The sequence below is a fragment of the Nerophis lumbriciformis genome, linkage group LG37 (assembly GCF_033978685.3).
Source record: "Nerophis lumbriciformis linkage group LG37, RoL_Nlum_v2.1, whole genome shotgun sequence".
NCBI classification, from domain to species: domain Eukaryota; kingdom Metazoa; phylum Chordata; class Actinopteri; order Syngnathiformes; family Syngnathidae; genus Nerophis; species Nerophis lumbriciformis.
The window spans coordinates 7,513,277-7,531,327 of NC_084584.2; the positions used below are offsets into that span (position 1 = coordinate 7,513,277).

Genomic DNA, 18,051 nt, shown 5'->3' on the forward strand with positions numbered 1-18,051 from the left:
TGAGCAACACAATAGTCTCACATTGTCATGTCCAGTGCTATTGTGTTCTTCTAGAAGCAATGTTAAGTCTTGTGTCCACTGCTTTAAATGGAACTTACATATTGGCTTTCACTATGTAAAGCGCTTTGAGTCACTAGAGAAAAGCGCTATATAAATATAATTCACTTGTCATGAATAACATGTGTACTTGTCATGAATAACATGTGTACTTGTCATGAATAACATGTGTACTTGTCATGAATAACATGTGTACTTGTCATGAATAACATGTGTACTTGTCATGAATAACATGTGTACACTTGTCATGAATAACATGTGTACTTGTCATGAATAACATGTGTACTTGTCATGAATAACATGTGTACTTGTCATGAATAACATGTGTACTTGTCATGAATAACATGTGTACTTGTCATGAATAAGTGAAGTATATTTATATAACATGTGTACAGTCAGCTTCACTCTATCCCACATTATGTTCATATTTTGGGCAGAAATGGAGCATGAAAATGTCAAATGATGTCAATACTAGACGAGTGTTGGCCACTCCACCAATCAGAGCATGCTGTTCAGTATCATGGCCTCTGATTGGCTCAGCCTCAGGCCACATGACTATACTGATTAAACATTATTTCATGTGTAGCGGGCTGTCATAATAATAGAAAGATGTTTAGAATGTGGTGAATAACTAGTATGCATTTCCCAGGGTTGATGCAGGTGTGGAAGTGATGAAGCAAAGATTACTGTACCCAAGTCATCATCCTGGTCTTCTGCTCTTACATGAGGCTCAGCTATTTCATCATACTCTTCCACCATGCTGGTGCCAAACACTCTGCAACACAAATGTACAAATGTCTCTTCTTCTATTCAAGCATTCTGTTGGTCTGCAGCAGTGCTGGTCAATTCTTTCCTGTTAACCCCCACACAGAACTAGGACAACATTCACACACCCCCCCCACACTAGGAATATCACTAGTATCATTCCTCTATAAAATTATACATACATACATACATACACATGTATATATACACATATATATATATATATATATATATATATATATATATATATATATATATATATATATATATATATATATATATATATATATATATATATATATATATACTATTTATTAGGGCCCGCATGGCCCATTGTATAAGGACTCCCAAAGGGAGTCCTTATGCAATGGGACATAAGGACCTATTGAATTTGTAAGGTTTTATTCTTTCTTTATTAGGGCCCGCATGGCCCATTGTATAAGGACTCCCAAAGGGAGTCCTTATGCAATGGGACATAAGGACCTATTGAATTTGTAAGGTTTTATTCTTTCTTTATTATTATTATTATTCCGCAGCTTTGCGCTGTAATTTGACCCCCTTAACATGCTTCAAAACTCACCAAATTTGACGCACACATCAATAAACGCGAACAAAACTCTTTGGTAAAAAAAATCTAACCCCAAAACTCAAAATTGCGCTCTAGAGCCCCCTAAAACAAAAACTACCTCTAACTCCCAGTACAAATGTTGTAAAGACATGAAACAAAAACCTCTATGTAGGTCTCATTTAGACCTACTTTTTATTAATTAATTTCCTCGGGCAAAAATCAACAGGAAGTTGGCAATTCCTCCTTCAAGACAAAAAAGTACTAAAAACAGTCACTTTTGCCTCTTTGAGCTGTAATTTGACCCCCTTAACAGGCTTCAAAACTCACCAAACTGAACGCACACATCAGGACTGGCAAAAATTGTGATCTAATAAAAAAACCTAACCCCAAATTTAAAAATTGCGCCCTACCGCAATTTTTGAATAAAACGGAGAAAAAACTGCTCCTCAGAAGAAAAAAATGACAAAACTGCCTGCAACTCCCACCGGGAAGGTCGGAGAGATATGAAACAAAAATCTCTCAGTAGGTCTCACTTAGACCTACATTTCATAAATTGACAACCCCCAGCAAAAATCTACAGGAAGTTTGCTATTCCCCCTTCAACACAACATTTTTGTAAAAACCGGTCACCTTTCTTCAAACATTATCTCCTCTGAGCGTGTTTGACGTTTCGGCTTCAAACTAACACAGGAGAGAGATTGAACCCTTCTAATTGAAAGTTAGTGAAAGAGTTTTGATACCGGCTCCGGTTTTGATTTTATGACCCTTCAAAGAGCCGCTACGCTGATGCTGCTGTTTTTTCAAGAAGGCTGCTTACAAGCAGGAAGCACCAGCGTGCCCACACAATGCAGAAAAGGTAGGTACACTAAACAAAAGTATTGGGACAATTCTGATTAAAAGTAGACAAAAGTATTGGGACACTTATGACGAAAACTGAACCAAAGTATTGGGACACTTAGGACTAGCACCTGCCAAATGTGCGGGCCCGACCAATGCTGCTTGTAGCTTTAATTAACATTGTTTTTTCATCTGCAACAGAAAAGATTTCAAGTGCATTAATTTGCCTGAAAAAAAAAAAATCCTTATTAAAAACTATTAATAGTTTGACTGACTTGAACCATTTGGTAGTGGAAAAATACAATCAAATGAACTCAATAAGTCATAATACATTTAAATGGATCATTGACTCAGGAGCACAATACACTAAACACTTTCACCTACAAAACAACAATCAATAGAACATTTTTTTCCAGGGATAACGTCTCCAATGCATCATGTAAGTTATTAAATCATGACGTACCTAATGAAGTTATTAAATCATGACCTACCTAATGAAGTTATTAAATCATGACGTACCTAATGAAGTTATTAAATCATGACGTACCTAATGAAGTTATTAAATCATGACGTGCCTAATGAAGTTATTAAATCATGACCTACCTAATGAAGTTATTAAATCATGACCTACCTAATGAAGTTATTAAATCATGACCTACCTAATGAAGTTATTAAATCATGACGTACCTAATGAAGTTATTAAATCATGACGTGCCTAATGAAGTTATTAAATCATGACGTACCTAATGAAGTTATTAAATCATGACGTACCTAATGAAGTTATTAAATCATGACCTACCTAATGAAGTTATTAAATCATGACCTACCTAATGAAGTTATTAAATCATGACGTACCTAATGAAGTTATTAAATCATGACGTACCTAATGAAGTTATTAAATCATGACCTACCTAATGAAGTTATTAAATCATGACGTACCTAATGAAGTTATTAAATCATGACGTACCTAATGAAGTTATTAAATCATGACCTACCTAATGAAGTTATTAAATCATGACGTACCTAATGAAGTTATTAAATCATGACGTACCTAATGAAGTTATTAAATCATGACGTACCTAATGAAGTTATTAAATCATGACCTACCTAATGAAGTTATTAAATCATGACTTACCTAATGAAGTTATTAAATCATGACGTACCTAATGAAGTTATTAAATCATGACGTACCTAATGAAGTTATTAAATCATGACCTACCTAATGAAGTTATTAAATCATGACCTACCTAATGAAGTTATTAAATCATGACGTACCTAATGAAGTTATTAAATCATGACCTACCTAATGAAGTTATTAAATCATGACCTACCTAATGAAGTTATTAAATCATGACGTACCTAATGAAGTTATCAAATCATGACGTACCTAATGAAGTTATTAAATCATGACGTACCTAATGAAGTTATTAAATCATGACGTACCTAATGAAGTTATTAAATCATGACCTACCTAATGAAGTTATTAAATCATGACGTACCTAATGAAGTTATTAAATCATGACCTACCTAATGAAGTTATTAAATAATGACGTACCTAATGAAGTTATTAAATCATGACCTACCTAATGAAGTTATTAAATCATGACGTACCTAATGAAGTTATTAAATCATGACCTACCTAATGAAGTTATTAAATCATGACCTACCTAATGAAGTTATTAAATCATGACCTACCTAATGAAGTTATTAAATCATGACCTACCTAATGAAGTTATTAAATCATGACGTACCTAATGAAGTTATTAAATCATGACCTACCTAATGAAGTTATTAAATCATGACGTACCTAATGAAGTTATTAAATCATGACCTACCTAATGAAGTTATTAAATCATGACGTACCTAATGAAGTTATTAAATCATGACCTACCTAATGAAGTTATTAAATCATGACGTACCTAATGATGTTATTAAATCATGACCTACCTAATGAAGTTATTAAATCATGACGTACCTAATGAAGTTATTAAATCATGACCTACCTAATGAAGTTATTAAATCATGACCTACCTAATGAAGTTATTAAATCATGACCTACCTAATGAAGTTATTAAATCATGACCTACCTAATGAAGTTATTAAATCATGACCTACCTAATGAAGTTATTAAATCATGACCTACCTAATGAAGTTATTAAATCATGACCTACCTAATGAAGTTATTAAATCATGACGTACCTAATGAAGTTATTAAATCATGACCTACCTAATGAAGTTATTAAATCATGACGTACCTAATGAAGTTATTAAATCATGACCTACCTAATGAAGTTATTAAATCATGACGTACCTAATGAAGTTATTAAATCATGACCTACCTAATGAAGTTATTAAATCATGACGTACCTAATGAGACTGAGAGGACAGAAATGTTCTGATCCAAAGTGAGAGAGCAGCTCCACCTACAATGGAAGATGATTGAGTGATTACTCCAACACAAACACTGTGTGAAGACATTAGCAGCATTTACTACTTTGATTAACACTTATTCCCTGACACTTGACATGATCAGCACAACACAAGCAAGTATGCACAACATGCTGACCTTCATGTACTTGGTGAACATCTGAAGCAAGAAAAAAACACTTTTATCAAGACAATGTTGCTATTCAATCAGTCTCACCATCTTGCCATTGTAATGAAAGTGACATATTTATATGGCACAAGTCATGACATATACCACACAACATAATATATAGTAATAAAAGTGACATATTTATATGACACACACAGTGTTCTTGTGAAGTGCATAAAAAGGAGTATGGACAAACAAAAAGCAAGCACTTCCATGTGGCATCGGACAGAAAGGAGGACTTTTTTTTCCTCCTCCATGATAAAATGTGGATGTTATCATCACTACTGTGTGATTTCAAGTCGTCAGCATCAGGTGACACACCAACAAACAGCCCCTAGAATATTGTGTTGAAAATGGAGGATGGTAGTAAATATTACCTTGACATATTTGGCATAAAGATGCTCATCCAGTGGGAAGCTTTGCACGATGCGTTCATCACGGCCATGGAAGGTTCCCAACTTGAGCCATTTGTTGGTGGGGTACCTGCAGGAGCAGACTTGGATTGTGGAGGAACTGACAAAGACACTTGGATTGTGGAGGAACTGACTAAGACACTTGGATTGTGGAGGAACTGACAAAGACACTTGGATTGTAGAGGAACTGACAAAGACACTTGGATTGTGGAGGAACTGACAAAGAGACTGGGATTGTGGAGGAACTGACAAAGACACTTGGATTGTGGAGGAACTGACAAAGACACTTTGATTGTGGAGGAACTGACAAAGACACTTGGATTGTGGAGGAACTGACAAAGACACTTGGATTGTGGAGGAACTGACAAAGACACTTGGATTGTGGAGGAACTGACAAAGACACTTGGATTGTAGAGGAACTGACAAAGACACTTGGATTGTGGAGGAACTGACAAAGAGACTGGGATTGTGGAGGAACTGACAAAGACACTTGGATTGTGGAGGAACTGACAAAGACACTTGGATTGTGGAGGAACTGACAAAGACACTTGGATTGTGGAGGAACTGACAAAGACACTGGGATTGTGGAGGAACTGACAAAGAGACTGGGATTGTAGAGGAACTGACAAAGACACTTGGATTGTGGAGGAACTGACAAAGAGACTGGGATTGTGGAGGAACTGACAAAGACACTTGGATTGTGGAGGAACTGACAAAGACACTTTGATTGTGGAGGAACTGACAAAGACACTTGGATTGTGGAGGAACTGACAAAGACACTTGGATTGTGGAGGAACTGACAAAGAGACTTGGATTGTGGAGGAACTGACAAAGACACTTGGATTGTGGAGGAACTGACAAAGACACTTGGATTGTGGAGGAACTGACAAAGACACTTGGATTGTGGAGGAACTGACAAAGACACTTGGATTGTGGAGGAACTGACAAAGACACTTGGATTGTGGAGGAACTGACAAAGACACTTGGATTGTGGAAGAACTGACAAAGAGACTGGGATTGTGGAGGAACTGACAAAGAGACTTGGATTGTGGAGGAACTGACAAAGACACTTGGATTGTGGAGGAACTGACAAAGAGACTTGGATTGTGGAGGAACTGACAAAGACACTTGGATTGTGGAGGAACTGACAAAAAGACTTGGATTGTGGAGGAACTGACAAAGACACTTGGATTGTGGAGGAACTGACAAAAAGACTTGGATTGTGGAGGAACTGACAAAGACACTTGGATTGTGGAGGAACTGACAAAGACACTTGGATTGTGGAGGAACTGACTAAGAGACTTGGATTGTGGAGGAACTGACAAAGAGACTTGGATTGTGGAGGAACTGACAAAGAGACTTGGATTGTGGAGGAACTGACAAAGAGACTTGGATTGTGGAGGAACTGACAAAGACACTTGGGTTGTGGAGGAACTGACAAAGACACTTGGATTGTGGAGGAACTGACAAAGACACTTGGATTGTGGAAAAACTGACTAAGAGACTTGGATTGTGGAGGAACTGACAAAGAGACTTGGATTGTGGAGGAACTGACAAAGACACTTGGATTGTGGAGGAACTGACAAAGACACTTGGATTGTGGAGGAACTGACAAAGACACTTGGATTGTGGAGGAACTGACAAAGAGACTTGGATTGTGGAGGAACTGACAAAGACACTTGGATTGTGGAGGAACTGACAAAGAGACTTGGATTGTGGAGGAACCGACAAAGACACTTGGATTGTGGAGGAACTGACAAAGAGACTGTGATTGTGGAGGAACTGACAAAGACACTTGGATTGTGGAGGAACTGACAAAGACACTTGGATTGTGGAGGAACTGACAAAGACACTTGGATTGTGGAGGAACTGACAAAGACACTTGGATTGTGGAGGAACTGACAAAGACACTTGGATTGTGGAGGAACTGACAAAGACACTTGGATTGTGGAGGAACTGACAAAGACACTTGGATTGTGGAGGAACTGACAAAGACACTTGGATTGTGGAGGAACTGACAAAGACACTTGGATTGTGGAGGAACTGACAAAGACACTTGGATTGTGGAGGAACTGACAAAGACACTTGGATTGTGGAGGAACTGACAAAGACACTTGGATTGTGGAGGAACTGACAAAGAGACTGGGATTGTGGAAGAACTGACAAAGAGACTGGGATTGTGGAGGAACTGACAAAGAGACTGGGATTGTGGAGGAACTGACAAAGAGACTTGGATTGTGGAGGAACTGACAAAGACACTTGGATTGTGGAGGAACTGACAAAGACACTTTGATTGTGGAGGAACTGACAAAGACACTTTGATTGTGGAGGAACTGACAAAGACACTTTGATTGTGGAGGAACTGACAAAGACACTTGGATTGTGGAGGAACTGACAAAGACACTTGGATTGTGGAGGAACTGACTAAGAGACTTGGATTGTGGAGGAACTGACAAAGACACTTGGATTGTGGAGGAACTGACAAAGACACTTGGATTGTGGAGGAACTGACAAAGACACTTGGATTGTGGAGGAACTGACAAAGAGACTGGGATTGTGGAGGAACTGACAAAGACACTTGGATTGTGGAGGAACTGACAAAGACACTTGGATTGTGGAGGAACTGACAAAGAGACTTGGATTGTGGAGGAACTGACAAAGAGACTTGGATTGTGGAGGAACTGACAAAGACATTTGGATTGTGGAGGAACTGACAAAGACACTTGGATTGTGGAGGAACTGACAAAGACACTTGGATTGTGGAGGAACTGACAAAGACACTTGGATTGTGGAGGAACTGACAAAGACACTTGGATTGTGGAGGAACTGACAAAGACACTTGGATTGTGGAGGAACTGACAAAGACACTTGGATTGTAGAGGAACTGACAAAGAGACTTGGATTGTGGAGGAACTGACAAAGACACTTGGATTGTGGAGGAACTGACAAAGACACTTGGATTGTGGAGGAACTGACAAAGACACTTGGATTGTGGAGGAACTGACAAAGACACTTGGATTGTGGAGGAACTGACAAAGAGACTTGGATTGTGGAGGAACAGACAAAGACACTTGGATTGTGGAGGAACTGACAAAGAGACTTGGATTGTGGAGGAACTGACAAAGAGACTTGGATTGTGGAGGAACTGACAAAGACACTTGGATTGTGGAGGAACTGACAAAGAGACTTGGATTGTGGAGGAACTGACAAAGACACTTGGATTGTGGAGGAACTGACAAAGAGACTTGGATTGTGGAGGAACTGACAAAGAGACTTGGATTGTGGAGGAACTGACAAAGAGACTTGGATTGTGGAGGAACTGACAAAGAGACTGGGATTGTGGAGGAACTGACAAAGACACTTTGATTGTGGAGGAACTGACAAAGACACTTGGATTGTGGAGGAACTGACAAAGACACTTGGATTGTGGAGGAACTGACAAAGAGACTTGGATTGTGGAGGAACTGACAAAGACACTTGGATTGTGGAGGAACTGACAAAGAGACTTGGATTGTGGAGGAACTGACAAAGAGACTTGGATTGTGGAGGAACTGACAAAGACACTTGGATTGCGGAGGAACTGACAAAGACACTTGGATTGCGGAGGAACTGACAAAGACACTTTGATTGTGGAGGAACTGACAAAGACACTTGGATTGTGGAGGAACTGACAAAGACACTTGGATTGTGGAGGAACTGACAAAGACACTTGGATTGTGGAGGAACTGACAAAGAGACTTGGATTGTGGAGGAACTGACAAAGACACTTGGATTGTGGAGGAACTGACAAAGACACTTTGATTGTGGAGGAACTGACAAAGACACTTGGATTGTGGAGGAACTGACAGACACTTGGATTGTGGAGGAACTGACAAAGACACTTGGATTGTGGAGGAACTGACAAAGACACTTGGATTGTGGAGGAACTGACAAAGACACTTGGATTGTGGAGGAACTGACAAAGACACTTGGATGTGGAGGAACTGACAAAGAGACTTGGATTGTGGAGGAACTGACAAAGACACTTGGATTGTGGAGGAACTGACAAAGACACTTGGATTGTGGAGGAACTGACAAAGAGACTGGGATTGTGGAGGAACTGACAAAGACACTTGGATTGTGGAGGAACTGACAAAGACACTTGGATTGTGGAGGAACTGACAAAGACACTTGGATTGTGGAGGAACTGACAAAGACACTTGGATTGTGGAGGAACTGACAAAGAGACTTGGATTGTGGAGGAACTGACAAAGACACTTGGATTGTGGAGGAACTGACAAAGAGACTTGGATTGTGGAGGAACTGACAAAGAGACTGGGATTGTGGAGGAACTGACAAAGACCTTTGTGCTTACCGATCACTGATGGAGAGCAGGAAGTCCTTGGGTGTGGAGGAGAAGAGTTCAAAGTTTGCCATGTCTAACTGCTTCACCTGAATGCGCTCACACAGCTCAATGATGAACCTGCAAAGTGGGGACCAACAACTTCTGTCAAATCATGTCTTTGTAGACTTCATGCCAAGCACATACCAGATCTTATTACTGCAGGGATTTAGCATGTACAAGTCCATGTTCTCCTTCAGTATGGCCGACGTGCTCTGGATGGGACACAAACATGTCAAAGTATCTTTGTGATGTTGTAGTGTGTACCTTAGCTTCTGGGTTAGCACCCAGGATCTTTAATCATTGAAGTTGTACCTTAGCTTCTGGGTTAGCACCCAGGATCTTTAATCATTGAAGTTGTACCTTAGCTTCTGGGTTAGCACCCAGGATCTTTGCCCCACACTCCACAGAAGCGTAATTGTTGAAATTCTTTTGGACCTTCTTCACCACACTGGAGCCCCCGTTAGTAGATGTGTGTGTAGACTGAGCTGTGGAAATATCACAAATCACACATTGTCAATCTACTTGTGGTATCATTTGCATCATTGCCTGACAGCTGCATTTTTTTTTTGTGAGTTGAATCACCAGTATCAACATATCTTGTTCCATGATATCATTTTGCTGTATTGCTCGTTTTATTACTACAATGTAAGACTTTGTACACCTTTGGTGTATTGACAGAAATGATGCTGCCCACCCTAAATGTTGCAATTTAGTAGCAGACATGTAAACAGTCTTTCAAATAAAGATGGTTGTACAATATAATGCATGTATGTGAGAGTGGATAAGCCATAATAATGCATGTATGTGAGAGTGGATAAGACATAATAATGCATGTATGTAGGAGTGGATAAGACATAATAATGCATGTATGTAGGAGTGGATAAGACATAATAATGCATGTATGTAGGAGTGGATAAGCCATAATAATGCATGTATGTGAGAGTGGATAAGACATAATAATGCATGTATGTGGGAGTGGATAAGCCATAATAATGCATGTATGTGAGAGTGGATAAGACATAATAATGCATGTATGTGAGAGTGGATAAGACATAATAATGCATGTATGTGAGAGTGGATAAGACATAATAATGCATGTATGTGGGAGTGGATAAGCCATAATAATGCATGTATGTGAGAGTGGATAAGACATAATAATGCATGTATGTGAGAGTGGATAAGCCATAATAATGCATGTATGTGAGAGTGGATAAGCCATAATAATGCATGTATGTGAGAGTGGATAAGACATAATAATGCATGTATGTGAGAGTGGATAAGACATAATAATGCATGTATGTGAGAGTGGATAAGCCATAATAATGCATGTATGTGAGAGTGGATAAGACATAATAATGCATGTATGTGAGAGTGGATAAGACATAATAATGCATGTATGTGAGAGTGGATAAGACATAATAATGCATGTATGTGAGAGTGGATAAGACATAATAATGCATGTATGTGGGAGTGGATAAGACATAATAATGCATGTATGTGAGAGTGGATAAGACATAATAATGCATGTATGTGAGAGTGGATAAGCCATAATAATGCATGTATGTGAGAGTGGATAAGCCATAATAATGCATGTATGTGAGAGTGGATAAGCCATAATAATGCATGTATGTGAGAGTGGATAAGACATAATAATGCATGTATGTGAGAGTGGATAAGCCATAATAATGCATGTATGTGAGAGTGGATAAGACATAATAATGCATGTATGTGAGAGTGGATAAGACATAATAATGCATGTATGTGAGAGTGGATAAGCCATAATAATGCATGTATGTGAGAGTGGATAAGACATAATAATGCATGTATGTGAGAGTGGATAAGCCATAATAATGCATGTATGTGAGAGTGGATAAGCCATAATAATGCATGTATGTGAGAGTGGATAAGACATAATAATGCATGTATGTGAGAGTGGATAAGACATAATAATGCATGTATGTGAGAGTGGATAAGACATAATAATGCATGTATGTGAGAGTGGATAAGACATAATAATGCATGTATGTGAGAGTGGATAAGCCATAATAATGCATGTATGTGAGAGTGGATAAGACATAATAATGCATGTATGTGAGAGTGGATAAGACATAATAATGCATGTATGTGGGAGTGGATAAGACATAATAATGCATGTATGTGAGAGTGGATAAGACATAATAATGCATGTATGTGAGAGTGGATAAGACATAATAATGCATGTATGTGAGAGTGGATAAGACATAATAATGCATGTATGTGAGAGTGGATAAGACATAATAATGCATGTATGTGGGAGTGGATAAGACATAATAATGCATGTATGTGAGAGTGGATAAGACATAATAATGCATGTATGTGAGAGTGGATAAGACATAATAATGCATGTATGTGAGAGTGGATAAGCCATAATAATGCATGTATGTGAGAGTGGATAAGCCATAATAATGCATGTATGTGAGAGTGGATAAGCCATAATAATGCATGTATGTGAGAGTGGATAAGACATAATAATGCATGTATGTGAGAGTGGATAAGCCATAATAATGCATGTATGTGAGAGTGGATAAGCCATAATAATGCATGTATGTGAGAGTGGATAAGCCATAATAATGCATGTATGTGGGAGTGGATAAGCCATAATAATGCATGTATGTGAGAGTGGATAAGACATAATAATGCATGTATGTGAGAGTGGATAATACATAATAATGCATGTATGTGAGAATGGATAAGCCATAATAATGCATGTATGTGAGAGTGGATAATACATAATAATGCATGTATGTGAGAATGGATAAGCCATAATAATGCATGTATGTGAGAGTGGATAAGCCATAATAATGCATGTATGTGGGAGTGGATAAGCCATAATAATGCATGTATGTGAGAGTGGATAAGCCATAATAATGCATGTATGTGGGAGTGGATAAGCCATAATAATGCATGCATGTGGGAGTGGATAAGCCATAATAATGCATGTATGTGAGAGTGGATAAGCCATAATAATGCATGTATGTGAGAGTGGATAAGCCATAATAATGCATGTATCTGAGAGTGGATAAGACATAATAATGCATGTATGTGAGAGTGGATAAGACATAATAATGCATGTATGTGAGAGTGGATAAGCCATAATAATGCATGTATGTGGGAGTGGATAAGCCATAATAATGCATGTATGTGAGAGTGGATAAGACATAATAATGCATGTATGTGAGAGTGGATAAGACATAATAATGCATGTATGTGAGAGTGGATAAGACATAATAATGCATGTATGTGAGAGTGGATAAGACATAATAATGCATGTATGTGAGAGTGGATAAGCCATAATAATGCATGTATGTGAGAGTGGATAAGACATAATAATGCATGTATCTGAGAGTGGATAATACATAATAATGCATGTATGTGAGAATGGATAAGCCATAATAATGCATGTATGTGAGAGTGGATAAGCCATAATAATGCATGTATGTGGGAGTGGATAAGCCATAATAATGCATGTATGTGAGAGTGGATAAGCCATAATAATGCATGTATGTGGGAGTGGATAAGCCATAATAATGCATGCATGTGGGAGTGGATAAGCCATAATAATGCATGTATGTGAGAGTGGATAAGCCATAATAATGCATGTATGTGAGAGTGGATAAGCCATAATAATGCATGTATCTGAGAGTGGATAAGACATAATAATGCATGTATGTGAGAGTGGATAAGACATAATAATGCATGTATGTGAGAGTGGATAAGCCATAATAATGCATGTATGTGAGAGTGGATAAGGCATAATAATGCGTGTATGTGAGAGTGGATAAGACATAATAATGCATGTATGTGAGAGTGGATAAGACATAATAATGCATGTATGTGAGAGTGGATAAGACATAATAATGCATGTATGTGAGAGTGGATAAGCCATAATAATGCATGTATGTGAGAGTGGATAAGACATAATAATGCATGTATGTGAGAGTGGATAAGACATAATAATGCATGTATGTGAGAGTGGATAAGACATAATAATGCATGTATGTGAGAGTGGATAAGACATAATAATGCATGTATGTGAGAGTGGATAAGCCATAATAATGCATGTATGTGAGAGTGGATAAGACATAATAATGCATGTATGTGAGAGTGGATAAGACATAATAATGCATGTATCTGAGAGTGGATAAGACATAATAATGCATGTATGTGAGAGTGGATAAGACATAATAATGCATGTATGTGAGAGTGGATAAGCCATAATAATGCATGTATGTGAGAGTGGATAAGGCATAATAATGCGTGTATGTGAGAGTGGATAAGACATAATAATGCATGTATGTGAGAGTGGATAAGACATAATAATGCATGTATGTGAGAGTGGATAAGACATAATAATGCATGTATGTGAGAGTGGATAAGACATAATAATGCATGTATGTGAGAGTGGATAAGCCATAATAATGCATGTATGTGAGAGTGGATAAGACATAATAATGCATGTATGTGAGAGTGGATAAGACATAATAATGCATGTATGTGAGAGTGGATAAGACATAATAATGCATGTATGTGAGAGTGGATAAGACATAATAATGCATGTATGTGAGAGTGGATAAGCCATAATAATGCATGTATGTGAGAGTGGATAAGACATAATAATGCATGTATGTGAGAGTGGATAAGACATAATAATGCATGTATGTGGGAGTGGATAAGACATAATAATGCATGTATGTGAGAGTGGATAAGACATAATAATGCATGTATGTGAGAGTGGATAAGACATAATAATGCATGTATGTGAGAGTGGATAAGACATAATAATGCATGTATGTGAGAGTGGATAAGACATAATAATGCATGTATGTGGGAGTGGATAAGACATAATAATGCATGTATGTGAGAGTGGATAAGACATAATAATGCATGTATGTGAGAGTGGATAAGACATAATAATGCATGTATGTGAGAGTGGATAAGCCATAATAATGCATGTATGTGAGAGTGGATAAGCCATAATAATGCATGTATGTGAGAGTGGATAAGCCATAATAATGCATGTATGTGAGAGTGGATAAGACATAATAATGCATGTATGTGAGAGTGGATAAGCCATAATAATGCATGTATGTGAGAGTGGATAAGCCATAATAATGCATGTATGTGAGAGTGGATAAGCCATAATAATGCATGTATGTGGGAGTGGATAAGCCATAATAATGCATGTATGTGAGAGTGGATAAGACATAATAATGCATGTATGTGAGAGTGGATAATACATAATAATGCATGTATGTGAGAATGGATAAGCCATAATAATGCATGTATGTGAGAGTGGATAATACATAATAATGCATGTATGTGAGAATGGATAAGCCATAATAATGCATGTATGTGAGAGTGGATAAGCCATAATAATGCATGTATGTGGGAGTGGATAAGCCATAATAATGCATGTATGTGAGAGTGGATAAGCCATAATAATGCATGTATGTGGGAGTGGATAAGCCATAATAATGCATGCATGTGGGAGTGGATAAGCCATAATAATGCATGTATGTGAGAGTGGATAAGCCATAATAATGCATGTATGTGAGAGTGGATAAGCCATAATAATGCATGTATCTGAGAGTGGATAAGACATAATAATGCATGTATGTGAGAGTGGATAAGACATAATAATGCATGTATGTGAGAGTGGATAAGCCATAATAATGCATGTATGTGAGAGTGGATAAGGCATAATAATGCATGTATGTGTGAGAGTGGATAAGACATAATAATGCATGTATGTGAGAGTGGATAAGACATAATAATGCATGTATGTGAGAGTGGATAAGACATAATAATGCATGTATGTGAGAGTGGATAAGACATAATAATGCATGTATGTGGGAGTGGATAAGCCACACCAGGTCAAACATCTTACTTTTTTCTTTCTCCACCTCCATCACTTTCCGCTTCCACTCATCGAATGTGGGAATTTCCTCCGGGTCCTTGCTGGTCCCACTGAGGTCTGTGTCCACTGCACTGAGGTCTGTGTCCACTGCACTCTGGTCCTACACGGGAGAATGTGGTCACCACTTCCTCCTCATCCACACACTTAACATTCACAACTTCACTGGCTGCGAGTTGAAAGACAGGAAGTTGATGACTTACTTCCTCCTTCAGAGAGTGAGACATGTTCCCATCCTGGTGCTGAGCACCTGGAGAAGGGTCCGTGTGACTTTTGGTGCCGGTTGTGTGAGCGTTGGACATGTTCTCCAGAATGAGGGGAGGAAGTCTGTCACAACAACAACAACACATGACATAGTAACATGGAGGCTTGTCACCATGGCAACACCTATTTACACACTACTCTAAATAAAGGGGAGCACAAAAAATGTCATTATTGTCTTTATTATAACCACAAATGTTAGTGTACATGAAACATATGTTTATTATTGTCATTTAGTCCTTAAATAAAATAGACAACTTGTCTTTTAGTAGTAAGTAAACAAACAAAGACTCCTAATTAGTCTGCAGTAACATATTGTGTCATTTATACACCTATTATTTTGTACACTTTATGAGGGACAAACTGTAAAAATGGATTATTCATTTACTGTTAATATCTGCTTATTTTCTGTTTTAACATGTTCTATCTACACTTCTGTTCAAATGTAATAATCACTTATTCTTCTCTTCTTTGATACTTGACATCAGTTTTGGATGATACCACACATTTACGCATGGATCTGATACCAAGTAGTTACAGGATCGTACATTGGTCATATTCAAAGTCCTCATGTGTCCAGGGACATATTTACTGACATGAATTTTAAAAAAAGGAAAAAAGATTGTGTGATGATAAAAAAATATCAATGTAATCATAGTAGTATCGATTAGATACACTCTTGCACTTGGTATCATTACAGTGGATGTCAAGTGTAGATCCACCCATGGCATTTGTTTACATTCAGGAGTGTTAGCGGTGAGCTATTGTATCCTCCTACGGTGTGTAGTGAAGCATGTTTAGCTATTCCTCGTCCTCCAGTGATAATGGTACTTGAAATAAACGTACTTTACTTGTCACCGTGGAGGCCAGGATTAGTGAAGTCCTCATGTGTCGAGGGACGTATTTACTGACTTTATAGACATAATATGAATTTTAAAAAAGCGAAAGAAGATGTTGTGAAGCCAAAAAATATTTACATAATCATAGTACCGTATTTTCCGCACTATTAGCCGCACCTAAAAACCACAAATTTACTCAAAAGCTGACAGTGCGGCTTTTAACCCGGTGCGCTTTATATATGGATAAATATTAAGATTCATTTTCATAAAGTTTCGGTCTCGCAACTTCGGTAAACAGCCGCCATCTTTTTTCCCGGTAGAACAGGAAGCGCTTCTTCTTCTACGCAAGCAACCGCCAAGGTAAGCACCCGCCCCCATAGAACAGGAAGCGCTTCTTCTTCTACTGTAAGCAACCACCCGCCCGCGTAGAAGAAGAAAAAGCGCGCGGATATCACCGTACGTTTCATTTCCTTTGTGTGTTTACATCTGTAAAGACCACAAAATGGCTCCTACTAAGCGACAGGGATCCGGTTCATGAAAAGACGCAATCTCTCCATCCGCACACGGATTACTATTTCACAGCAACTGATATTCCTGTGAACCGCACTGTGGATACAACGGGAGCACGTACGGTGAATATTCGCACCACAGGGAATGAGAAGTCATCCTTCACTGTGGTTCTAGCTTGCCATGCTAATGGCCAGAAACTTCCACCCGTGGTGATATTCAAAAGGAAGACCTTGCCAAAAGAGACCTTTCCAGCCGGCGTCATCATAAAAGCTAACTCGAAGGGATGGATGGATGAAGAAAAGATGAGCGAGTGGTTAAGGTAAGTTTAAGTTTACGCGAAGAGGCCGGGTGGCTTTTTTCACGCAGCTCTGTCCATGTTGATATACGTATGTTTGTGATTGCACATTTGCGTACATTTTGGGAGTGAACAGAGTTGTTAGAACGCTGGTTTTTAATATATTATTAAAGTTTGACTGACCTATCTGACTGTTTTTTTGACATTCCTTTAGCGCAGTTAGATGCGGCTTACAACACAGGGCGGCTTATAGGTGGACAAAGTTTTGAAATATGCCGTTCATTGAAGGCGCGGCTTTTAACCCAGGGCACCTTATGGTGCGGAAAATACGGTAGTATCGACTAGGTACGTGCCTGTACTTGATATCATCACAGTGGATGTCAGGTGTAGATCCACCCATGGTGTTTGTTTACATTTTGATGCTGGTGAGCTACAGTGTGTCGTGAAGCATGTTTAGCTATTCCTCGACCTCCAGTGATAATGTTACTTGAAATAAACATACTTTACTTGTCACCATGGAGACGAGGATTAGTGATTTAGAAGTAGCTAAAACACTGTGGATGGATGTTAGCT

The 18,051-nt window shown here is 38.3% G+C and overlaps 1 protein-coding gene across 4 annotated transcripts in view; it reads right to left on the bottom strand.

Annotated features, from left to right (window-relative positions):
• LOC133577302 (SUN domain-containing ossification factor-like) overlaps nucleotides 1–18,051 on the bottom strand; it is a 54,823-nt gene that overhangs the window by 20,709 nt on the left and 16,063 nt on the right. For all 4 annotated transcript variants that reach the window (XM_072912527.1, XM_072912525.1, XM_072912526.1 and 1 more), the window contains exons 6-13: nucleotides 15,777–15,900; nucleotides 15,547–15,676; nucleotides 9,981–10,105; nucleotides 9,765–9,832; nucleotides 9,591–9,698; nucleotides 5,201–5,306; nucleotides 4,595–4,650; nucleotides 750–832 (exon numbers count right to left, since the gene is read on the bottom strand). In XM_072912527.1, coding sequence (XP_072768628.1) covers nucleotides 750–832; nucleotides 4,595–4,650; nucleotides 5,201–5,306; nucleotides 9,591–9,698; nucleotides 9,765–9,832; nucleotides 9,981–10,105; nucleotides 15,547–15,676; nucleotides 15,777–15,900 — 800 coding nt within the window. The remainder of the gene's footprint in view (nucleotides 1–749; nucleotides 833–4,594; nucleotides 4,651–5,200; nucleotides 5,307–9,590; nucleotides 9,699–9,764; nucleotides 9,833–9,980; nucleotides 10,106–15,546; nucleotides 15,677–15,776; nucleotides 15,901–18,051) is intronic.